Consider the following 25,019-nt stretch of genomic DNA (forward strand, 5'->3'; position numbering starts at 1 on the left):
GGCTGGGGGCAGGAAAGCCTCCTGAAATCACCTGGCTCAGGGCATCCTGGATGCCGTTCTGGGTTCGTCCTGGCTACAAAAAGACTGATTGGAGGCCAAGAAGAGCTTAATGATGGAGAAACTGTGCTGGGGATGCCCGAACCCTGCCGTGCGCTGAAGGATGGCAGGGAAAAGAGAGGCTTCATCTGCACCAGCTCAATGCCAAGTGCATCCTCACGCTTTGCTAAGCAGACAGATGAGACAGCCTTTTCTGGATGGATTAGAGGCAGGTTTGGTAGGATTTGCTTGTAATCAATAAACACTTAATTTTGCACTGCCCTTCTTCTCCAGATCCACCTGTGTAACGTCCGCATTGACCAGAAATTAGAAACTGTGCAGTAAACAATAGCAATCACAAATGAACCCAGCCTTTAACCATCAATTTTTGATAAAAATAGATGCCTGAATCCTGCTAAGCCTAATAATAGGGCAAGTAGATTATCAGAGGCCCAATTTAATGAAGCTTTACTGCATTATCGTTATTCATGCTCAGTGTACTCAGAAGCTGGGAGATTATTCTTGCCCCCTTTGGTGAGAGAAGAAATCCATTCTGGGCACACAGAGGTGTGCAGGCACTCACACCTCTGCAGCCTGCTGGGGCCAGACCTTGGCTGGGGCGTCTTCTATCCCCATGCTGGATCCCAGAGAGGATTCCTTCATCCTTGCCAGTATAGGGGAATCCAGACACGTCCTCCACTCTGATTGAGAGTCCCTGGCACGTCCATGCTCTCTGATCTTCCCCCCCTTCAGCTCAGCCTCGCTCAGCTCTGCTCATGCGGGGGTGAACAGCGCTGGGATGTCCCAGCTGAAGATGCTCCCTGACGCCAAGGCACTGTCAGCCAAGGCTACACGCACCCTGGATGGCTCTTGGAGAGCCCCATCCTCCTCCCCTCCCCGCGGGAGCCGTCCCCTCCCCTGCATGCCTCTCCAGCCTGTGAAATGTGGCCAGTTCCTAATTGCCCCCACATTAGAGGGTGGCTATAACTCAGCCAGCTTTTGATAAAATAGCACTTACGCAGGGAAGAGAGAGTTCCTATTACCGTTTATCAAGTCCCTGGAATGGGAGCGAAGGAGTCAGGGTTTATATGATCCGTCATCCAAATTAATGCTCTTGGCTCCCCATCGCCTACAAAGGCCAAATGAAACACAACTAAATCAACACAAAACATACTGCTGGAGTTCAAACCGCCGAGTGATAACCAAAGATACGCCTGACGGCAACTCAGCAATGGCAAAAGGGATCCGTCTGCCTGTCGGTGAGATCCAGGCAGGGCTGCCTGCCTCTGCCCAGCCCCGTGATTAGCAGCTCCTCTTGGAAGGCAGGGAAGGGAGGGCAGTGCTCAGGAAGGTACGGCTGGCTGGCTGCCCTCCAAGCCGATATGGCCCCAGCCAGCGGCTGCGAGGCAGCCAACGCCTCGGCCAGGATGTGTGCAAGACTTGGCTTTGAAGCGAATCCAGAGCAGTGTGAAGGATGTCGATCTCTGGAGCAGTTTCAAGAGTTCAAGCTCTCTTATAGAGCGGGGTAGGAATGGGAGTACCTGCTCTGGTGGAGCCAGCCCTTTGCTGGGAGGTGGCACAGGGCTGTTCTCCCGAAGGCTCTGCAGGCTGTACGGGGCTCTCCCCTTTAACTCAAGGCCCAAGTGGCAGCACGATGTCTGCAGTCTGGATGCTTGCCACTTCACTGGGATGCCTTGGAGAACAGGGGAGGGAAGGGATGTACACAGATTTGCCAGGACTATCTGGCTATCTCCCTTCTAACCCCTGACCCACAGCTGGGATGTGTTCCAAGGGGCAGAGACAGCACTGAGTCCATACTCGCACTGAAATCAGGGCTTTGGGGGAGTTGATTTCTCTCTGAGGTGACTCATCACAAACCTTCTGGTTTTCAAAGGGGAGATGCATTCCCATCACAAACAGAGAAGACCAGCCTATGACTCCCTGGGGTCCACGTGCATCACACGCCCACCGTGGCACCCAGTACACATGCACAGCCATGCAGGGCTTGGAGAGCACACAGCTGGAGCCCAAGTCCTGCTGAGATGTTTGCAGGGTACAGGGAGGTGTAAATAATTTCATTAACATGGAAGATTCAGAGCACTACAGAGGAGAGAATAAAGTGCCTCATATCATTAGTGCTTTGCAGAGAACAAAGCAACAAAAGATCCACTGGGATAACAGATCCTTGAATTTAATAATGGTGCCAGCAGGTCACAGAATGGCATGATTGACTCTAACACCTAAACCCTGCCTTGTACCTCACACACACAAGTCTGCCTCATCTCCTCATCCTCCTGTGGCCAGGAGGAAGCTGGAGCTGCAGCACTGAGACACGAGGAATGCAGAGCTCTGGGCTGGAGTGCTGGCCGCGGCACCCAGTGCACCAGGAAGCTGAGCAACGCAGCATCAGGTCCACACAGGATTAGGGCACAGGAGGTGCCTGCCACTGAGGGGGAAGAGCTAAAGAGGAACTGTTCCATCTGGGCAACAAACGAACACAGCAGGATCAGATCAACTGGAAATGAGACTTCATGGGTGGCAACACCATGACTTCAGGGAAACTCCCTTTCTTTCAAGGTGAGTAGTCACATTCCTTACTTATATGCAAAACATTCTGAAGATGTGATGCACACATGGTGCTATTTATTATTCGAAAAAAATGTGGACAAGTGGCACCAACCAAATGTCCCTGCAAGCACACCCTTCTGTCCAGAGGGACATGACAGCTTGAGGAACAACTACCTGGTCCAGGACACACAGAGCAGGCTGCGACGATCCTGGCTGCCAGAAGGTGAACTAGTGCAGTGATTTTCCAGCGAAGATCACCACCCAAGTCCAGTGCAGATCTGCCTCCCCAATACAGTCTTATCCACCTTCCTCTTCCATGCACAAGCAGGTAATTTTTGCAGCTGCACCCACCCCTGGGCAAGATCCAGCACTGGGGGACAATACACCCACCCAGCCCGACTTCCCTGCTCCTGACTGTGACACTGGTGACAGCATCTCATCCTCCCACACAACTGAGCCACAGGCTGCCTACGAGGGGCAGGGACGCAGACGCTGAACTGGAACAGACTCTGACACTCAGATTAAAAACACATTTAGAGGATGGTCTCATCAGGACTTCCCGTCTCTTCTTAACCTTGATCCCCAGGTGCTCAAGCTAATAATGCTTCAGATGCTCTACGGTGGGAAACTCTGAATTGCTCATTAAGCAGCCAAACCACATCAGAGCTATTCCGGGGAGAAAGCACTGGGAATCTTTACAGGAACCTTTGGACTCCGAGTCACAGTATTAGCATTGATTTTAAATGAAATAATGGTCCCTGCTGTGCATTAAAAGCATTCTTTATAGAAAGCCAGTAAGGTAGAAAAGAGCCATTGTACCCAGAGCCTTGGCATGCCTCCAGGCCCCTCTGCTCTCCAGTGAATGGCAGAGACGCTAATAAAGGCAATCTTCACCTCCTCGGCGCTCCACACTGCCCGGTGTTTGCTGTAGGCTCAATGAGACATGATGTACTGTCTAATGAACACGGGAAATTAGCCATGCCTCTCTCGTCCTGCCTCAAGATGCTATTAAAGAGCTTTCAAGGGTCGACGAAAGCTTTCACCTAAGAGGAAGAAAGCTGCCGGCTGCGTACAGCTGCACACACTGGGCATTTCCGTGCGGATACACACGCACCGACACACACACAGCCCTACCTTCCTTGTCACCAACAGCGGGGCTCCGGCTCTTTCCCCTGGGACTGCTGCTGGGCTGCTGCTGCTGCTCCTTCTCAGGCTGCTGCTGCTGGGGCTTGCTCGGGGGCATGTCCTCACGGGCAGACTCGTGGGCTTTTGTGATCTGCTGCTGGTAGAGAGCCAAGGCGTGGGGAGGTACCTGAGGCTTCACGCTTCCACTCTGCAATATCCCCTCTGAGAAACCTTCGGAAATCTGCAAAGCAGTAAGAATTGGTGACACTTGTCATGTGCTGTTGACATCTGTAACAGTCTTGGAGACATCAAGATGTTGCCTGTCCCATCCTGGCAAGTCTTGCAGGGCAACAGGGCTTCAAAGCTCACCAGCCACAGGAGACTAAAAAAGCCCATGACAAAGCATGTCAGCCCTGTGCTCATGATGCCACAGGAGAGACTCAGATTTGTTTAAACCTCTAATCTATAGTTACGTGCTCATAGCTTTTCTCAGAAGTTACATTACAGCAGCCACATCTTCAACTGTAACATGGGAAACTGGAAGAGCACCAGGAATGGGTCCTCTCTGAGCACCCAAACCCCAAGGCAGGGATTTCCTCCCTGCTCACGCTGTGCTGTTGCTCCTCTGGTGCTGACCCTGGAGATAGCAGGATGTATTTTGTCACAGCCCAAGCCACTGCACCAGGAGGAACCGTCAGCCTTGGAGAGTACACGTTCTTTCAATTCACAACTACTGGGTAGCCAAAAAGACACCAAGCAAAGCTTCTGAGTGAGGAAGAGCATAAGTACTTCTTAGGTGGTATCCTTCAAGCACATGAGATGAAATGCAGGGCTGGGAAGGTGCACTCTTGCTTTTTAAAGCAATGGGAGGCAGCAGTCATGTGGCAACGAGAAGCTTTTTCTGTCCAGACCTCCCACGACTTTCTGATAAAAGAGCTCAAGAGACATCCAAACGCTGCTGGCAGAGCTGCTCCAGCAGCTGGGAACATGCTCTGCACAGGGAGCACCTTGCCTGCCCCGGGGCTTGCACCACCCAGGCACAGCTCTCTATGGACCAGAGGCCATCCCCAGGGATGAGCACATCCTTGGAACCCTGACGCACACCGCAGAGCCCAAAGGAAGAGCACGCACGAGGCACAGGCAGTCACTGTGCTCCCAGTCCCGGCCCTCCCTGGTGGGGTACTCACGATGGGAGGGATGGCAGCAGCTCGCTGCTTCAGCTGCTTCAGGTCCAGCGGCTTCTGCGGCGAGGAGTTGAGCCTGGTGTCGCTGGTGGTGTTGAGCAGGCTGGGCCGGGGGGACAGCAACCTGGAACCAGCAGACGCACATCAGCAGGGCAATGCCACGGGCACATTCCATGTCCCAGCCCACACCCTGCACCCCTGTTTTATGCTGCTGAGCCTAGAGAACGTTCTCTGCATGAAAGATGGAGTGTGCTGGACCACTGCTTGCTGCTGGGAATCTGAGCTCAAAGTCCCAGAGGACTTCATGCTCAAATGAGACCCTTACATCTGGCTCAGCAGGCTCTCAACCCCTTTCCCTCATCCCCACACTATTCCTAGCAGATATGCTGTTGCCCAGAATAAACCTGAGGGAGAACTGGAGCCTAGAGCTGGGCATTACAGAGCAGGGTGACCAGTTGGGAGTTCACATGTGGTGCTCACCGAGAGCTGGGGATTGGCCCATGCTCCTCTTCAAGGACTGTCTTTTACCAAGGTGCTAAAGCCAGGACAAGCCACCACGTGCAGGCAGCTGGGGCGCTCGGGTCACTTGAAAGATGAGAGGCTGGATTTGGTGCTCAGCAGCCCAGCAGCTGTGCAGCTCTGCACTCTCACCACTTGCTCTTCCCCTTGGCTGTTTGAGCTCCCTGGTAGATGCTCAGCCAGCCGTGCAGAGTCCCTGTGTAAACACAGTGGGGATCCCCATGGTGCCACCAAAACAGGGTGGGATGGAGGTGTGCAAAGCCCATGGGTCAAACCATCAGTGTGTCCAGCTCCCAAGCTCATGCTGAGACCCTGGGGACCACATCTCTCCAGGCCATCTCTGCTTTCTCACTCTCCTGACTTCAGTTTGTTGAAGCTAGTTCATAGTTTTCAAGCTTTACAGCTTGATTTGTTTATTTTAGCTGTTATTTCAGTGTTCTCTTCAGCCTATAAATTTCAAGGTCATTCCATGCTCACCCTTGGATGAATAAACAAGCGTGGCGGGGCCATGTGTGGGGAATAAACTCATCATGGTGCTGGGACTGCCCCAGCCCTTGCTCTGTGCAGCCTGGCACCAGAGAGGAAAGGGACCAACCTCCACACCGGGCCCAGGGTGCTCTGGTTAGGCACCCAGGGGAGACCAGGCAAGGGCCAGCAAATCTCAGCTTCTCCCTAAATAATCCCAGTGATGTCTGCCTGTGAAGCCACATGGATGTTATAAAGCCATGCTGTGGGGAATGCAAGTCTCCTCAAAGGGTGCAATGCCCCAGAGTCTGCTGAAACACATGGCTGGGGACAAGGGCACCCAGCACTTGTCCCTGAGACCTTCACGCCATGCTGAGCTGTGGCACAGCCGCCACAGCAGCTGCTCTGTGTGCTCGTTGGTGCTTGCAGAGATGCATTTAAGCACTCTTAAAAGTCCCTTAAGCACCCTCAAGATCCTCAGGTTTCCTGAATCCCTCCAGGATCCTGACGCTTAGGAAGCCAATGGCAGTATTAAATTCATCAATATGCAAATTGCCTAATTTATTACATCCCTCCCAGTTGATTTTGTGCTGGACAATGGTATGTCTGTTGGATGCTTTGCTCTGGAAGTCACTGTATGAACAACTCTCAGCATCTTGTATCTACTTGCTGCCAACCCGCAGCCTCCCAAACCCAAGCACGAATGTCTAAAGATGGGTGATGGCATTGGGAAGGATGGGAAAGGGGTTTGAGCGGGAAGGGGTCAGGACACCCATGGCTGAGCTTCGGTGGTATAGAAATGCCCCTTCCCAGGCATGAAGCTTTGGGGATGACTAGGACACTGCGTTCCCCAGCGTCTGTCACGGAGACTGGGACTAGTTTAATTTCCAGATGAGCCAACACACTGACACATGACCCAGCCAAACATGACTCCATGCACAGCCAGTGGTTGTGCAAAGGCAACAGTTACCAGATCTTCTCAATGGGCTCCCCCAAGCCAGGGCCACGGCACCAACACGGCGCTGGCCCAGTAGAGTCCCCACACCTATGGCTGAGCCAACAACGGGATGTGCAGCCCAGGGGTGGCTCAGTGCAGGGTTTATGGGCAGGTGTCTTCTCTCTGCACTGCAGGTCTGCAGTGGTGGCTGTGCATGGCCTCCCTCATGCGTCCTCATCCGGCGTGACCCCTCGCTGAACCACATCCTGGCCGTGCTCGCAGCAGCCCTCCTGCAGCACCCGCTGCGTGGAACCACAGACAACCAGCTGCCTTCTTCAGCTTGGATGAGTTAAGGCTGCGCCTCCTCAATCCTGGCCGTGTCTTTGCTAGTGTGAACTGCAGGAGGACCCAAAAAAAGGCTGCCCCTACCCTGCACCCTTTCCCTCTCACCGCGGGGACACCCCAACCACCTTCTGTCCCCTTCTAGGAGATGCCAGGGACAGCTTGATGCTTTCACAAGCGCAGGGAAGAGCACCCACGCCCCGCCGGCGCTGGGTGGGCGGGCGAGCATCGGGTGATGCGGTGACGGGGCGGCTCACGCGGCATCGCGGCAGCCTGGCCCTGCTCAGCGCGAGTCACGCTGCGGCAGCGGGGCTGCGGGAACCGCCCGCGGGCCACCAGCCCTCGGCCCACAGGAAAGGCAAGGGGGCAACGATAGAGCAGCGAAGGGCATGGGGGTGCCAAAAACTCTGAGCCAGCTGTGGATCAACCCTGTGGGTGCTTCTGGGTTGGGAAGTGCCCGGTGCCAGCGCCAGCTGTAGCATTGCCATGCCAGCAGGTTCTGCTATCGCCTACATCTCATTGCCACACCAGATTAGAGGAGCGGCCCGGGAGCTGCGGGACGCCTGTTTAATGTTTAATATTCCTGGAAGCTGGTAACCGTTTGACAAGCGAGATAGGTGCTGACTCAGCGAGGATGAAAAAGTTGGGATGGAAAAGTCGTTCCCAAGACGACTTGCTCCTCTGCTGCTGGGAAGTTGGTACAATCCACTTCTGTCCTGCTTTCAGTTGGGTTAATGTTAAACTGCAGGAGAACAGCCTCACTGGCCTCACTCTCCCTTGCTGGGAGGTTTTCTCCTGTCTGGGAAGGAGGAGAGGGTGGGGAGGGGTGGTGCTGGACTCTGGCCACTGCTGGAAAGGAGCTCTGCAGCCAAGAGGCCTCAGCCCTGCCATGGGGCCAGGGCTAGGGGCATCCACACCACCCCTTGGCATCGTCAGTGCTGCTTCCAGCTGCTCAGCAGCAAGAGAGGCTGCTCCTCTGGGGCAGCCAGGCAGTGTGGAGGATCTTCCCACACCAGTAGCACTCATCCACTGCTCCTGCATCACTCACAGGGGAAGCACAAAGGCCATTCAGAGTGGGGGGATGCACAACAACTCCCTCCAACCTCATCCCATTGCTTTGTTTGGTTGTTTTTTAAATAACCCAATCCACAGCACTGGGTACAGCCTGCCCAGCCTGACAGCACCCATCTCACTGCCAAACTGCCTCCTGAGACCCCACGGGAGGGATGTTGGATACAGAATGCTGGATGTGGGATGCCAGCCTCCAGTCCCAGCCCAGCTCTGAGGTGGGAGCTGGGCTGCTGTCCCTATCTGCAATGGCAGACTGGACACAGGAGTCCTACCTGGCCTAGGAGCCATTAGAAAATTCAGTGCTATGAGGACATGTGTACTCATATGTATTCTTTAAAAAACAGAAAACTCCCTCTCCATTTGTGAGGCTCTTGGGTGGGCAGGGGTCTTTGGGAAAAGCTGGGAAGAGAGTAGGATTTTCTACAAGGGGGTCAGTGTTTCTCCTCCCTGTCCCAGGAGCCATCCATGAAGGGTCCAAGGTGCCCTTGGCTGCCAGCCCCAGGGGTGGGTGGAGGGTTCAGGACCACAGCAGCTCAGGTCAAAACCCACTGGCGTGGGTAAAGTAAAGTTCACACAGCCCACATCGCTTTCCTGTCTCTAGGGCCAGGACGGATAATTTGCCCCTACAGATCCAAGCAGCATCTCCGCCAAGGGAACAACTCGCCCCCTCTCTGCACTGGGAACATGTCCCTGATGTGACTTTTCTCCTGCCAGTGCCAGCTCAGACAGAAACCATTCCCAACCCCAGATGCTGGCAAACCAGCACAACTCCACTGTCCCCAAGGGCACATCCTGCTCCATTGCATCACCCAAATGGGCAGCTGCCACCAGCACACGCAGTGGCTCTGCATCCAACATCTGCCCATGGCCATTTCCCAGCAGTACCCGTACGTTGGGACATCACACTGCCTGTTGTGTCAAAGCCCCTTTGGAAGCAATGGCCAAAGGGCTGGGGGCACATGGGGACACAGCTGGGAAGTTCCTTTGCCTGGGGGAGTGCCTGAGCAGTGATATTCCCAAGGAGGAGCTCACAAAGGCACACATGGACACTACAGCACGCAACGAAGATGCTCATCTAGCCGTTCAGCTGTTCACTTGCCCCCCTCTCTCCCAGCTCCTACCTGCTCTTGTCCACAGCATCCTGCTCGTCCATCTCGTCCGCGCTGCAGGTCGCGCTGGAGTCGCTGTCAGGGTTCACCCCGGGGCCTTTACTGCCCTTATGGCTCTCCTTCTTCTCAGCCTTGGGCGTCCCCTCTGTCCCCGCTGTCCCTGCACTGCTGACGCCACTTTCTGCCTTCTTGTCATTCCCCTTGTCCTTCTCCTGGCTCTCTTCGCTCTCCTCCTTCTTCACCTCGCTCTTGCAGGGCTCCTCGTTCACCTTCTCCTCTGGCTCCTCCGTTTTCACCACGTCCACCACCAGGTCCTCTGGCACCTTCTCCTCGCTGCTGGGCGGCTCGGGAGCTGCCTCGGGCGGGGGGCTGGTGGCTGGAGCGGGGTTGACAGGGGGAGCAGGGGGAGCGTCGGGGGGTGTTGGAGCCTCTTCCCACTTGACTGCCGGTTCTGTGCCGGTGTCACCTCCCGGCCCGGGTGGTGCCTTGGCCCCGTTTTCGCCTCCTTCTTTGGCTTCAGGCCTTGGCGAGGGAATGCTCTCGGTGTCAGAGCTGTTATTTACTGCAGCTGAGAAAAGGGAAGAAATAAAAATAAGGATCAGCCTGAGATTCTTGCTTCCCATATCGCTGCCTCCACCCCCTCCCTTGGGAAGAGAACGCCCTCGTTCCTCTGAGGAGGAGATGATCCCGGGGCTGGGAGAGCTGTGCTGGGATCCCCAGATCCAGAGCCTACTAAGCAGTGATGTTCTGGGGGCCTCTCTGCTTGCCCAGCATGATTATTAACCCCCACCCAAACACAAAACCACACGCCCAAAAGCCTGGAGACAAGCGACTGGGAAGCTGGATTTTAAAGGGAAAACCCTTGCTGCTGGCTGGACTTGCAGGACAAGACTTGCTCCCTCCCCGCCCTCTCACCCATGGCTCAGGATCAGCTCTGCTGCCCCAGGACTGGCACCTCACTGGCACCCTGCTCGCTGACTTACGTCGCCCATGTCCCTGGCTCTGCTACCCCTGGGGCAGCTGGGATCATCCCAAAACACTGCAAGTGTTTGTTGTTGTTTAAGCCACTGGTAGCAGAAAAAAAGGAGGTCAGGGTCGGCAAAAGCAAAGCGCTGGCAGTGCTGCAGGACAGGTTAATTATTACATGGGAAGGATCATTCTCAAATCTGCCACCAGCGGCTTGACGTGAGCTGGAAGCACAAGCATCCATGCACCACTCAAGAGTTCGGTGCTGCCAAGAGATTGTTTCTACAGCTGGGGAGAGGATTGCTCCCTCCAAGCCTTTGCCGGACAAACACAGTCAGAGCCAGGAGCACCAGGAGATTTCCACGGTCCCATCCCAGCACGTCCCCACCGGGCAGGGCTCTCACGCTCATACCCAAAGGCTTCCTCGTGTGCATTCCTTGACTTGCCTTTCTCCACAGCAGCACAGCCAGCTCAATGATGAGTGGCACAGAAGGACTGTGTCTTAAGAGCTGTACGTCAGAGCACATCCATCCTTCCTCAATGAGAAATCGCGCCATGCTCTCCAGGAATCTTGGCCTTCTCCAACCTTACTCACTTGCAATCAAGCAATGAGGTGCCCTGTCACCCACCCAGGACAAAGTTCACAGCATGTTTGGCCAAACTCTGCCCGACTGCCACTTGATGCTACTCTGAACACCATGTCGAGACACCCAGTGGTGGCTCATCCCAAGCTCAACCAAGCTGTAAACTCCAGTGCACTCCCTCCAGATGCTGAATCCATAGTCTATACCATAACCCCCACACCAAGTCCTTCCCCCTGTCCCTGGCCGGCCACATGGCCCCTGCAACTCTAAGGTATTGTCTGAGCATCCCCAAATATCCCCCTGGAGCCAGTGGCCGTCTCCTACGTAACACAATCCTGGCACTTCTATGCCCATTACGTTTCATCCCCCCTCCTCATGCCTTTCCACAGCTCTGCAGCCGACCCCAGCAGCAGAATGAGAGCCAATGCTCTTGGAGTGTAAGGCTTGAGAGCATGTCAAGAGATTCGTCTCTAATCTCAAAATCACATTGTTTCCTCTCAGGCACTCTTACAAAGAGCAATAACTACCTTTTACTTTGCTCCTGTGAGTCACGTATCACCTGGCACAAAGATTTACCGGGAATCTGCCTTGTAATGAGTCACTTGCAAAGACAATTTGAAAAGATTTCCCATTTCAAGTTCCATTAGCCTGGGTGCTAAGGCCAGGAACCAGTGTGGTGCCATAGTGCTGGTTAAGTTATTAAATTACTTTGACAGAAGTCAAATGGGCTATTGTTGGAAAATTGTGCACATTTTCTCCAAACTCCAAACTGCCACACTTTCTAAGCGATAAATAGCTGAAAATTGTCACTTTCAAGTTGTTTCCTTTCTTTGGTACGGCTGAGATGGAGGAAAATGCTACCTTAAAAGGGAAAGGAGGAGGAAAAGACCTGCCGTGATGCATCAGCCTTGTTGGTGGGAGACCACCGGCTTTCCCTGCCTTCGCTGCAGGGCTGGGCTCTGGGAACTCCACTGACAGGGGAAGCAGCAATGCCCTCATGGGATGGGGATGGGTTCACACAAACCTTGACCAGTTATCTCTCCTTGAGCCCATGATAAGCTCTGTGAAAGCCCACAGTGGTGGCTGTCTAACCCTGCTGAGCATGCAGGGATCCTCCTTTGGAGGAAAACACCAAGAAATGTGATTTACTTCCCAGAGGCCCTAGGAAGCTGGGTGCTCTTGGAGAGCATGCTGACAGGAATCAGAAACCAAAGGGCTCCCAAAAATAGCCATCTGTCCAGACAGACATGGGAGGAGGGCAGTGATCCAGGGCAATCCTCGCAAGCGTGAAATGCAGAGGCATCCAAAACGCCACAAGCGCCTTGTGCTGTGAGACACCGTCACCTCGGAGTGACCTTGGGGTGACAGACGTGACCCCTTGTGAGTGCTGACATTTGCAGCTCCGGAGAGGCCGTGTGTGACGCCTCTGCCGTGACCAGGCAGCAAAGCCAGGAGAGCTGAGTACATTCCCCCCCACAGCCCCCAACCCGCCTCACCTTCCGTCTCCTCTGCCATCTCCTCCTCGTTGCCGCTCGTCCCCGACACCTCCATCTCCTCGTCCTCAGCTGCAGGAGGGAAGGCGGCTTCTTCGTTCTGAACAGCAGCGCCTTTTTTCTTCTTCCTCTTGGCGTTCCTTTCTTTCTCCTGGAGAAGAGGAAGAGGACAGTGAGAGGCAAAGCCCATGGAGAGCCATGTGGGAACAGAGAGCACCAGTCTTGCCCAAAGGGCCAAGAGGAATGCTCCTACCACCAGAGACCCCCTGCTCTTTGGGACCAGACTCATCAGTTGAAAGCCTGGCAGTGTGATGTCACCTGGCCAAAAAATTTTGCCAGCCTGGCTCCACATGGAGCTCCACCCTCAGGCAGCAGCAAGCCTCCAAGGGAAGGATGGCACGGATATGTGGACAAGGGACCAGCATGCAGAGATCACCAGTGCAGGGCTGGCAAGAGCCCAGAGGTTGTGTGTCTGGCCATTACACATGTGACGTGTTAGTCCTGCGCATTTCCAGGCTCTACCTTCAGCTACACATACAGATGTGGCTCCGAACTGACGTTCATCTGCAGATAACAAAGCTGATGCCCCAGATACAGCCCAGCCAACATTTTCATGCACCAGCTTTCATGACCCCTTTGGCAGGTGCTGCCAAAGGGCTCTGACTGCCATGCCCAGGCAGCTGTCACTGGTGAACAGTGGGGATGCTCCGTGAAGCACGGCATCCCAAAGGGGAGCTTCCTGGTGTCCTGTCCTGCCCCAAGACAGCCCTGTCCTCCCTTGCTGGGGCACGTGCCACAGCCACGAGGGCGCGGGCAGCTGCTCCCTCCTGCAGACCTAAAGGAAAAGTCTCGGCTTTGCTATTGTTTCCTGCTCTTGTTGCTTGAGTAAATATTACCAGTAGGAACAGGCTCATCATCTCCGGCTCTCCCTGCAAACCCCACATGAGTGACGTGTGTAGGACGTTTATTTACATGGATGAAAAGATAAAGCCGTGGTGGAAACGTTAACTCTGCTGCTGGATCTCTGTGCTGGGAAGAGCTGGTCCCCCCTCCCCCCACCCCCAACTTTTCAATCCTTTAGAAAACTTCCAGATAAAACAAACAAATACAACTGCTTTTTGCTTGGAAACGCTGCTTGCTCAAAATCTATTTTTATCAAACTGGGCAGAAGAGAGGGGGAAAAAAGACACTCGAGAACAGGCTCTGTGCAGGCGCAGAGAGGTGGCGGGAGGAAGGCCGGGCCCCGCGGTTCCCTCGCCCCATCCCGGCCCTGCCGGCAATGCCCCGGTGCTGCCGGCGTTCGCGCCTCTGCCACGGCAGCGATTCAGCAACTGCACGTTTCTGTGTGAAGCAGCAGTTCCCCATCACGCTAATGCGGTGACAAAGCGCCGACGTTACTATGGCAAAGACTTCTCTGCCTCTTACTCACGGGTCTGTGACTCAGCCGCGGGCAGGAGCAGGCTCCTCGCTGTGGGAATTAGCTGGGAACCAGCCCCTGCCTCAGCACCCTACTTGGCCAGAGCCTGAGGCTGGCAGCTGCTGGAAGAGCAGAGCAGGGAGCAGCCCCAGGGGCACCATAGGTCCCTCTCCCAGCAGACCCCACTGCTGATATTTAAGGAGAATGAAATCCAGGCAGCAGATCCTGGCTACATCTAGAGATACATTCAAGGCCATCACTTTGCCATTTATCATGCTGACAGCTCCAGATCCCTTGAGCAGACTTGCTCCCTGCACCCTGCCCAGGAAGGGGTCCCATCCTGCCCTGCCTCCATAAGTAGCCCCACGGTTCCCATGGCTGACATGAGATCCTAACCACAACTGTCCTAACGACAAGAGTCTCTGTGAGCCATGCCTGGAACCAGGCATCTCCCATTGTAACAATGTACTTTTAATCCAAGTGATTGCCAGCAAGGCCACGGGAAGGTGCCAGGACCATTTGCTATGGTCATGCTGATGCTTATTTTGTGGCTCTCTGCCTTCCACAGGTATTTCTTCAGGAACATCCAGGACTTGGTGCCACTCAAGCATTCTGCCTTGCCAAGACCACTGAGGAGAAGTTCTGTGCACAGTGAGGACACCAAACCCTGCACGAAGGGTCACTCCATGCCTCCTCCTCTGTGATGTCTTTCCAGGCCATCCTGACAAATTCAGCCTCTCCCTGCTCTCACCAACTGACATGACAGCAACCGCCCAAACAGTTTCCAAACCCTGCTACCAACACAAAACCATCATGATGGGAACCTCCCATCAGCCTCAGCCTGTCCAAAGAGCACGACCAGGCAGTCCCAGCCTGGTATCACGCAATGATGTGTGTTTGCAGCCATGCCAGGACCAGGTCTAACTACAGTGACTCCTGCGCTCTGCTGCAGGAGCAGTCGGCAGTGATGGGAAGGGGTAGAGCAGTGACCCTGCAGGAAGGACCTCTCTGCCACTGCAGTGAAGAGGGTCTCAGTTCTCCACCCTGAGAACAAGGGTCTGCACCAAGGCAAGACAGGCACATTCATCCCTCAGAAGCAGAGGCCACCAGACTGCACTCTCAAAGCAGTTTTGCTGTGCAAAGCCAGCATTACCCAAAAGAGCAAGGCATTAAAGAAATGTTGCTCAGAGGAGGTCCAAAAGATTAGTTCTCCAAGCAGGACCAGCCCCAGTCCAGGGAACAGGTTGCCCTCTTTGCTGCACAAGCCAAAACAAGCCCCAGCAGACACAAGCCCAAAGTGACAACCACACTGCAGAGAGGTGCCGGTGAAGACAGAGCCTAATCTCCAGCCATTAACAGAAAGAAGAGCTCTGAGAACACCACGAATACCAATGCCCCGCTTTCCTTAAATGCTGAGATTAGTGAGTGCAGTGTGCGGAAGGTCAAGGCTAAGTGACGCTGATGCCTGGGACACGTCCGAGCCGTGCGGCAGCGAAACCAAGCCAAAACACACAACAGGGCAGATAAAGCGAAGCCTCGAGGTGGCCTGACCCTCTTCCAGCAGTCACTGGCTGCCTGTCCCATGGTGTGGCTGGCTGGCAGGGACAGCCCGAGCCACAGGGGTCTGCTTCCCATCCCACACGAGTCACTGCTGTTGGCCTGGCCGCACAGCTCATCCGAGCCACCTGCACACTGCGGAAACCTGGTGTCACACCTACCTGGAAGAGGAGGCTACAATATTAACGAGCCCCATTTGGGAAATGAATGAGATCTACTAATTAAGTTTACTCTCGTTAAGCAAGAGGAGGAAAAGCAGAGCCGCTGCATTTCCCTGCACGTGATCAGCAATAGCTGGTGGTGATGAGGTCAGGGAATCATCTGTGGATACCATGGCAAAACTAAGCGATGCCACACTGCCTCGCCACGTGCTTCCTCCACAGAGGTCGCGGCTGAACTGGGTATAGGATGAGATTTGAAGGCTCGCTTTGCTTGGGAATATATTTAGGAGTCAGGAAGGAAGGTCTATGGCAATTTAATCTCAGTTGTTCTTTCATTTTATTCAGCTTTCTGGCATCTGCTGTTGCCACAAAACAATAGAGTACAATAAATAACAGCTGAATGTTCATTGTTCTTCTCCATGACCGAATCCCACAGCCTCCAATGCTCAAAAAATAAAATGATGATGCTGATATAAACTGCAAGTGAGAGTGAGCAATTAAACTGGAGAAGTCTAGTGGCTGCCTTGGAGGGACGGATGCAGGGAAAAATGTGGTTCTGCAGAAAAACACTTCCGTGATATAATTTCTGCAACATTAGGGAGCAGAGTAAATTAATACACACCGGCTCCACTGCCAGCAAAGCTGTATGATCTTATTTCAGATTCTCCCCAGTAATGAACAATGATATCTTTCTAATGTAACTTTTTATATTCAGAGGGCTTGATGCACATTTCATTCCAGTCTTTATATGGGTCTGGGGGTCTTTTATATAGTTTGTTTGCTTTGTTTCTAAAAACAATTCAGTGAAACATGGGAACACAGGAGTGTCTCTGTGCATAGAGAATTAATAAAAAAGAATTGCCGATGTCTTCTTTTTCTCTCATTCCTATAGACTGACTAGGATATTAAATTCCTGGGTGAGTCATTGAATGTTTTCCTGTCTTTCTTTTTACTCTTGCTGTAATAGCTTGCTTGGAGAGATTCCTGCATTGAACATTGTCCTTTGCATTTTCAAAGCACCCCTTGGGGGTTTAGCCATGTGAATTCTATTAGCCAGAAACTGGGAACCCCAGGATACTCTACAAATGAAATAATTATAATCTTTAGTGGCTCTTAGCAGTCCGAGCTATCTCCAGAACACCAGACAAGCCCCACTTCACTCACACCCTGTACTGCATACCAGAAGAGAAGCAGCGTTAGCCCCTTCTGATGGGGAAACTGAGGCATGGAGCGATGTGGGCATCTGCTCACAGCCCTGAAGACAACCAATACCCATGTCGAGACCAGCCTTTCCTCATGTTGTCCTAAATCCCTGAATTTCTCTGGGGCAAACTGGCAATTTACTAGGTAACTGAGGAACCTACAAGGCACAGAGTTGTGTGGCTGAGTCGGGCTCTCTGCTCACCAGGGCGGAACAGCACAACCTCACCAAAAGTATTTGCACAGCCAGGACTGAGCTCATGTCCTGGCCAACACACCACAGCCTGCTCCTCCTCCTGCTCCTTATCTCCCCACAGAGAGGAGATACCAGCCATGCTCCAGACACCCAGGCATCTCCCACACAGCAGCTCTGCCTCATCCAGACCTCCAGCAGCTCTGCCTCATCCAGACCTCCCAGGGACAGACGGGTGGACAACCCTTTCCCGTACCACTCCACAGCCCCCACAGCTTTCATTCAAGAAGACAGAAGCCCCCCCTTGGCTATGGGAAACATCCAAGCACTTCCTAGGAAATACCCACAGTACCCTGATGTGGGCTGGGATGGGGCTCTCACCATTTTCAGTTTGTGCTGCTGTAGGATCTCGTCCAGGTTCTGCCTCTTCTTGTAGTTGAAGTAGAAGTTTTTGCACTGCGACACGGTCTTGGAGCCCACCATCCTGGCAATGGCTGACCAGTTCCGCCCATGCTCAAGGAGACCTGTGGTTGGAGGAGGAAGGAGAAGAGTTTAACACCAGATGCGCTCATACAAGGGCAGCATTATCCATGCAGGATGGGAAACATCCTCCGTGCAAGCCAAACTCCACAGGAACAATATGGTCACTAGCACCTGTCTGAATGGCTTCTAGGCCAGGGGATGACCTATGAGAGCCTGTTTTTCTTTCCAAGGGGAAAAAAGGCACTATGCCGACCGCCTCTGGAATAAAATACGTCCCACAGGCATGTCTCGGCCAGCCACTGGGCAGTCACGAGGACGAGCAGTGCTTCCTTCCCTTTGGGACGGCTGCAGGAGGTGTTGGCACATCCAGGAGAACTTGGGACAGCTGCTCTCAGTCCCTACCACGAAGCAAAGGATCTTCCCACCGTTTCCACCCCAGTGATGATTTCAAAAGGTGTGACAAGGCAGTTCAGGAGGTTGGAGCACACAGCCCTGTTATGGATGGGGAAGGAGAGCCCAGGCAGGTGAGTGTCAGCACTCTGGCAGAGAAGTCCAGGTGATGTCCCCGGCTGGGAAGAGGCGCGCCGAGGGATTAGTGCTCATCACAGGCTCATGAGCAAAGGCAGCTTCCCAGGTCAGGCATCATGCCAAGGGCTGGCAATCCTGGCCAGATGGTGCCACCCGAGCATGGGGCTCCTGCCAGTGCTGGGGCAACCCAGCAGGGTGGAGGAGGAAAAGGAGGAGGAAGAGCCAGTCAGCACCCTGTGTCCTTGTGGTCTCTGCAGGGGTGTCTGAGCACCCCTCGTACTGCAGCTGGAGGTGGGAGTCACAACCACAGCCCAGGGATGCATGCAGTGGCACCCTGGTCCCTCCACTGCAGGCTCCTGGAAGTGACCTGGGAAAGGACCATCCAGGCTTTCTGGGAAAAAGCGCCTTGCTGTCTGCAATTATTCCTGGTGTGTGGTTGGTCCTTCCTGTGGTGTCTGGTGGGGCTGGAGCTGCCACCAGCCTGTGGGACACTGCCGGCCTGGCTGGCTCCTGGCTGTCCACGTGATGCCAGCATCAGGCCAACAGCCCCACCAGCCTTCCTCCCACACCTTGTGAGGACACAGGACACAGAGTCTGTGAGCCCAGGGGCACTGTACTACCACAAAAAGTGACTTCAAGAAGAAAACCAAGAGGGAATGAACCTGCTAAGAGCATCTTCCTCCTTTGTTGGGGGATTTTCTGCCCAGAAGCCACCAACCACAGAGCCTGGGAACAGGCACGGACCACTAGGTCCATACCCAACCCCTCCCTGGCTGCTCTGACACCGTGGGGCTCAGGACAACAGTGAGTCCCACACTGGAGCTCCCGTAGCTCTGTTTGTGCCTGGGAATGTGGCAGCTGTGCCACAGCCCTGCTGCCAGCCTCCAGCCAAGCTGCTGCCATGTGTCACTTCTGAGCCCCAGGCCGGTCCTAAGTGCCAACCTAACCTCTGTTTCAGCCCCAAATCAAACCTCTGAGACTGATCTCAGCACAGACACAGGCAATAGGGTCCAAGGGATGCACTTCTGGCCAGGATCTGTGCTGTCCCCCTTGCACAGTGTGGGAGCTGAGGGTATGGCTGGACTGAATAGATGGCACTATGAACCCACAGAGAGATGAAACTCCCCTCCCTACTTCCCAGTTCCTGGAGAAAACCAGCAGTACTCAGCACAGCAGGAGTTAACATCCAGCCAGTGCCTGTATCCTGCCCGTCCCAGCACCAGGCTTATCAAATTGCATGTACAAGGCATCACACGCGCTGAGCACCAGAAGGGCCCTGGCAAGCCAAGAAACAAGTTTGAGCTTTAACTCTGCAGCTCCCAGCCTTGCTCAGCCAAACCCACGACCTCTGTCACCCCACTGGCGGGCTGGGACTTCTTAAAAATAATAATAGATTAAAAAAAATCACATCCGGCCACCAACCGTGAGGTAACGAACGGGGGCAGGAGTCCTCCCCCCACCGCTGCTGAATGCTGCAGGGGAAAACAGGACAGTCCCCTGTGTCACAACCCATCCCCTCTGACACAACCCACTGCTGCCGTCCAAAGCAAACAAGCAGCTCTGTCCCTCTGCTCATCACCACGCTGGTGGCCCAGCACCAAGTGTGACAGCTGGGGCCAAGGCTGATTGCTGCACCCCAGGCAAAGCCCCAAAATAAGGACACTGGCAGCAGTGTGGATGTGCTCTGAGCTCCGGTGCTTTCGCGGGAGAGATGCTGGGCAAGGGGACCTGCCATGGCAGAGCTCAGGGCTGGGGGGGTGATAGATGTCAGTGTGAGTGGTCCCCAGTATGGCGTGACCTTTGCCAGCCACAGGCAGTGCCAGCTCCCGGCTGTCCTTCCTGCTGCCCAGGCTGGCTGTGCCCCTTCTCACCAGGACACTGCTGGAGGCTCCTGCAGCTGGCCAGGCAGGTGGCCCATGCTGGGCTTGGGAGGAGGAGGAGGCGGCTGCCTGCAGCCCCTGCCCGTGGGACCTGCAAGGAGCCCGGCCGCTGTTCTCTTTTTGCATTAACCCAGAGCAAAACAGCAACACCTGCTTTCCACACTGTAGTTATCTGCACACTCGGAAGGGACCAGTCAAGACACCTCACAACCCGCTGGTAAGATCCCGGCTCGCCAGGCACCCCAGTTCCATGAGTTCTGTCAGCACAGCCGCCCCCAACCCCTGCACCCCCAGCCTCTGCCCCGCACTCCCTGACATGCCAGCCCTGCACGGCAGCAGCCAGCCCGGCACACCAGCCCGCCTCGGCACCACGCGGCCCTTCGTTCCACATCGCAACTGAAACTATGACTAACCGAGTTATCAGATCCTCAGGAAGGCTGCGCTCCTCGGCTCGGGGCGGGGGCTCCGGACGCAGGGTCTGCCGCAGGCAACTACACACAACCTTGAGGTTAACCCCATCCTTCGGACCCCAACACCCGACTTACGTGCTCCGGCTCCGGCTCTGGCGGGCAGGGAGCGCACCTGGAGTGTGCAGCGGGTGGGCTGGAAAGGACACGGGAGTCAGGGCACTTCTTCAAAGCCCCCCCAGGCACGGCAGCCCGCTGCAAAGCGCTGCGAGTGCTCCGCTCACACCCTCCCCACGCATTTCGCTTTCGCTCCCTCGCAGCAGCCGGAGACAGAGAAGAAAGCAAAGCCGGTTCCTTAAATCCTGGGGGCGAAAGGATTTCAGAGCCATGGGCAGCCGGGAGCGGCGAGCAAACCGGCACCGAGGCTGGAAACCAGGTCACAGGCGGCAGACTCCTGACCCCGATGGCAGAAGTTGGTGGGAACACATGCTCCGGCCCCAGCGCTCTTCCCTCTGGAGCGAACAGCGTTCTCCGCTCTCCTCCTGCTCGCTCGCCGGAGCGTTCCAGCCGTCTGCAGCCGCGGTTGTTAAGGTGGATGGAAGCGCCGCCAGTATTTTCTCCCCTACCTCACCTCCTTGCTCAGCAGCTTGGGGCTACGGGGAGGCTGTGCAGTTTCAGGAGGTGCCCGACGTTGCCAAGAAATAATAATAATTAAAAACAAAAAAAAAAGGCAGGAGAAAGGCGAAGGGGCGGGAACGCGGCAGCTCCGCTCCTGCCAGCCCGGGGACGGGGAGCCGGTGCCGTCGGTATGTGGCGGAGCAGCGAGCAAGCTCTAATCTGTTCCTCTGGCTGACCCGGGGCTCGTTGCATCTGAATGTGACCTCTAGACAGAGCATTAATAACGAACGTGGCGCTGACCCAAGCTGACAAGGGGTGCGGCGCTTGGCACCCGCTCCCGCCCTCCCTCGCTCACTTTCTGTCTCCCTCGCTCTCGGCTGAATGTCAGCAGCAGGGGGAGGGATCCAGGAAAACAAAGCTTGGCTAATAGTTTTCTCCGCTCTCAAGTGAATCAAAGGCGCTTTTCTTTAGGGACGTGCGCGCCGGCGAGCCCAGTGCCGCACCGACGGGGTGCCGTGGCGCCCCAGGACACCTCGGCCCTGCAGCTGCTGCCCTGGCAGAGGAGAGATGGGGAGAGGTTTGGCACCGGTCTCGCCATGGGCGGACCGGGGCTTCTGCTCCCGTACAGCAAGCGGAGGCTGGAAGGAAGAGCTGCTCGGAGAGCGGGGTACCGTGCTCGGCATCTCGGGGAACAGAGAAGAAACCCGGACGGGCAGCGCAGCGGGTGAGGGCTGTCGGCTCGCACCCCCTTGGCTTTTTGCAGCTGGTTTTTTTTACCAGAGCCATTCCAAGGCTTTCTGGCACAGCCACCCTGCTCCACCCAGGGCTTGGTGAGGCTGGAGAGAGCCCGTTAAAGGGTTCCTTAATGGGAGTTTGTATGGATTAACAGATCAAGGTTATAGGGGAAAACCTAAGTGATATCATTCCCTACACCCGACGGTACCTGGTATGATGCTCCAGTATCTCTTGCACCCACACACCCTCTTGGGAGTGGGGATGGAGGCAGTTCTGGCTACGCCACAGCCAAAATGTGCCGCAATCCCATTCCGGAGAACAACCAGCACTACTGAGTCAGCAACACCACCCAGGGCATCCCGAAAGCGTGGTCGGCATCACTTTCCCGCACTGACCTCGGGGTGGTTCGCAGCGTGTGGGAGAACCGAGGCACAGGGAGGTGAGTAAATTCTCCAGGGCCACAGATCAGTGGGGTGGCAGAGCCAAGTGCATGCCAAGCTCCTGATGCTGTGCCAAGGGAAGCAGAGGGGACAGTGTGTGAGGGGCGAGCCCACACCCCTGCAGGCGCTGGGGTGTTGCTGGATGGACTGTGGCACAGGCAGCCGGCTCGGTGTGCTCTCGCTACCGTGGTGGGTGATGCCCTTCCTTCCTTGGGAAGGCAATGCCGGAACCAGCCTGCTGCACTCCCAATGGACCTTTCCTTTGGCAGCTGGATACAAGCAGGCCTCTGATGTGCCCCATGGCTACAAGGCAGCTTGGAGCTGAACTCCCCAGCAGCTTTCACACTCATCATGCCACCTCTCTGGAGGGAGGCAGTGCCACCAAACAAGGTGTGGTATTGGAGCTGGGACCCCGGACCAGCTCAGCTCTACTGCCATGTTCCCTCTCCTCTGTCCCTGGCTGGGGACCTTCAGCTCCCAGGTCTTCCCTTTGAAAGTTCCTGGACCACGGCATTCACCTGCTGCAAAACATCAAGCCCTCTGCCTTGATCACAGACCTGCCTGGCTTTTCTACTCCTATCACAACCCTCCTTTCGTGCTGTGCCCCCATCCTCTGATCACAGGAGGGGACAGAAGTCCCACCTCGGATGCCTGTTCCCGGAGAGGTGCCATCACCTCCTGTCCAGCTGGGACACTTGAGTCTCCAGCGCATGGCAGTGAGCACACACTGAGCAGCCACTGCTGGTGGGTCCAGCTCTCTCCCTTCACCTCATTCGGATATTATTTCTGCTCCCTTATTGTTGAAAAAATAATGCTCAAAATTAAAATGTAGGCAGCAAATTATAGTAATTACCCAGCAGCTCCTCCTGACAGGCCTTTTGTGTTCCATTCACTGACACTCACTAGGCAATTCCTCACAGTTTGCTCCTACACACTCGAGAAATGTTCAGCCAATGGTGTCAGAAAGCACAGCTCCAGGGGCATAACAGGCAGCAGTACTATGGGCATGGGCCTAGGGGTAACATCTTGGCTGAAGGGTAGCCAAGCCCCAGCCTGGGATGGCAGGGATGGGACTGCAGCTGACCACAGCCTCAGGCAGGGTAAGTGTGGCTAATTCACACCTTGGACGCGGTTTTGCCCTCGTGGCACCCAATCTGCCCCATCCCAGTAATTTCCAAATTTGTATGGCAAGCATAGGGCTTGCTCGGAGCAGGCACATGCTGGCACTTTGGCTGTGGGCACTGGAATGGGCAGGTTGGTCTGTCCTTGCTCCGAGCTACCCTTGCACCCAGCCTAGACAGAGGACACTTGGGTGGGAGACCCCAAGGCACATCCCACCCCAAGGCCAGCCAGAGGGACAATACGCAGTGACCAGCACGGGCTGCAAACCAGTTTCTCCAGTCCACTTTTACTGCCATCAGCAGGTTTTTACTGTTGTAAATATCTCTCATGGGAGAGGGAAAGGCTCCAACACGAGCACAGGGGAGACGAAAGGAGGAAGGTACAGAGCTGCCAGCTCCCCAGCATCACCTGTGCTGCAGCCAGCTCCTGTCTTATAAAGGTATGGGGAGGTGGCTGGCTTCTGACATGGGTTTTCCTGTCATTGGGTTTGGTTGTGCCTTAATTTGAAGAAATCAGTATTTAAAAAAAAAAAAAAATCTACTTTATTTTAGTTTTGTGAACAGAGTGGGACTGGAGAAAAAAATGGTTCAGGTCAGTCCAAAACTCAGATGAATTATGGGCAGCACTGAAAATCAGCCTTCGAAAGAGTGCCTTTAGTATTCAAGGGAATTTTTTACAGCTACCCAAAAGTAACTATTCAGTTACTGTCGTCAGCATTTTACATTTGTGCCCAACTCTCCTCTGCCTCATCACAATGACTCCATCCCATGGCCCTTCCATGTTCTCAGCCTGGGAAAAGGTGTAAGGAGCTCGAGGTTGTCTTGAGGACAAGGAGCACAGAGCCTGGGCAAGGCACGGGAGGACCTTGGCAAGAACCTGCCACTTCCACCCGCCTCTCTTCAAAGAACAAAACCACTTGTTAGACACCCAGGGGAAAACCCCGAGCGGGGCGAGAACAGATACCAGACTTTAAAGACTAACAAAGGTCATGTCGAAACCTCCCGGTTCACCGAGTTCAGCTCCAGCACTATCGCAGCTGCTCTGCAGTGCTGGCACAAGTGGTGACACTCAGTGGAGGGGCTGGGGGGACAATAAACCCACCCACTGCTCCAGGTTGGCGCTTGCCCGCTGCTTGCAAACTCCCAGCCTACCTCGAACTCCTGCCTACATGGACTCCTCCGGTGGGTCCCCCAAAGGCAGGAGCTGCCTAAACATTGCCTTTTAAGGAGCAGCCACATCCTGCTGCTGAATGCCTCTGCACCCTGCCCGGCGGCAAAGCAGCGGGTGCTGCCCGCTTCCCGGCTTGGGAAGGGAAGGGGGAAATCCTCGAGCAACTCCAGTTATATCAAAACCTCCTGCTATAAGGATCACAGCCACGGCGCAAGGAGATAATATCAGAAAAACACCTTCCCCCATCGTGACACCAATCTCTGCACATTTTGACAGACTACTGAATCGAATTTTATTGCATAATAAAAGTGTCATTAAGCAAGAACTTTCCTCTTGCTGGGTTTTTGTTCTCCTATTTAAGTTTAATAACGTGGTACTCCCCTTTACTGTCTCTCCCGGCAGACACAGTCCTGCCTTCTCCTGATTGGAAACTCCCTCTGCAGCTCTGTGACTGGAGAACAGGCGACTCTGGTGTCTCCCTGTCCTAGGGCTGTTTTCTCTCACCTCCCTGAGCACAAATGACGTGGGGTTTCATGCCACGAACAAAAAACCTGAGGGTGGACAGCAAGGTCCAGCTGATCTCCCGCCTGAAAGGTGCTGGGAGCAGCAGTCACCCTCCCCATCTGCCAAAACACCCCAGGGTGGTAGGGCTGACTTTCCCAGGGACTCACATCTTGCTTGTTTAACTCCCTAAATCAGCCAGCTACGG

At 54.8% G+C, this 25,019-nt stretch overlaps 1 protein-coding gene across 12 annotated transcripts in view; it reads right to left on the minus strand.

Moving 5' to 3' along the window:
* Nucleotides 1-25,019, minus strand: part of NCOR2 (nuclear receptor corepressor 2) — a 238,186-nt gene that overhangs the window by 29,519 nt on the left and 183,648 nt on the right. For all 12 annotated transcript variants that reach the window (XM_032705362.1, XM_032705361.1, XM_032705360.1 and 9 more), the window contains 5 exons: nucleotides 17,309-17,451; nucleotides 12,403-12,550; nucleotides 9,369-9,924; nucleotides 4,917-5,037; nucleotides 3,739-3,970 (listed from right to left, as the gene is read on the minus strand). In XM_032705362.1, coding sequence (XP_032561253.1) covers nucleotides 3,739-3,970; nucleotides 4,917-5,037; nucleotides 9,369-9,924; nucleotides 12,403-12,550; nucleotides 17,309-17,451 — 1,200 coding nt within the window. The remainder of the gene's footprint in view (nucleotides 1-3,738; nucleotides 3,971-4,916; nucleotides 5,038-9,368; nucleotides 9,925-12,402; nucleotides 12,551-17,308; nucleotides 17,452-25,019) is intronic.

The sequence above is a fragment of the Chiroxiphia lanceolata genome, chromosome 18 (genome assembly GCF_009829145.1).
Source record: "Chiroxiphia lanceolata isolate bChiLan1 chromosome 18, bChiLan1.pri, whole genome shotgun sequence".
NCBI lineage: Eukaryota > Metazoa > Chordata > Aves > Passeriformes > Pipridae > Chiroxiphia > Chiroxiphia lanceolata.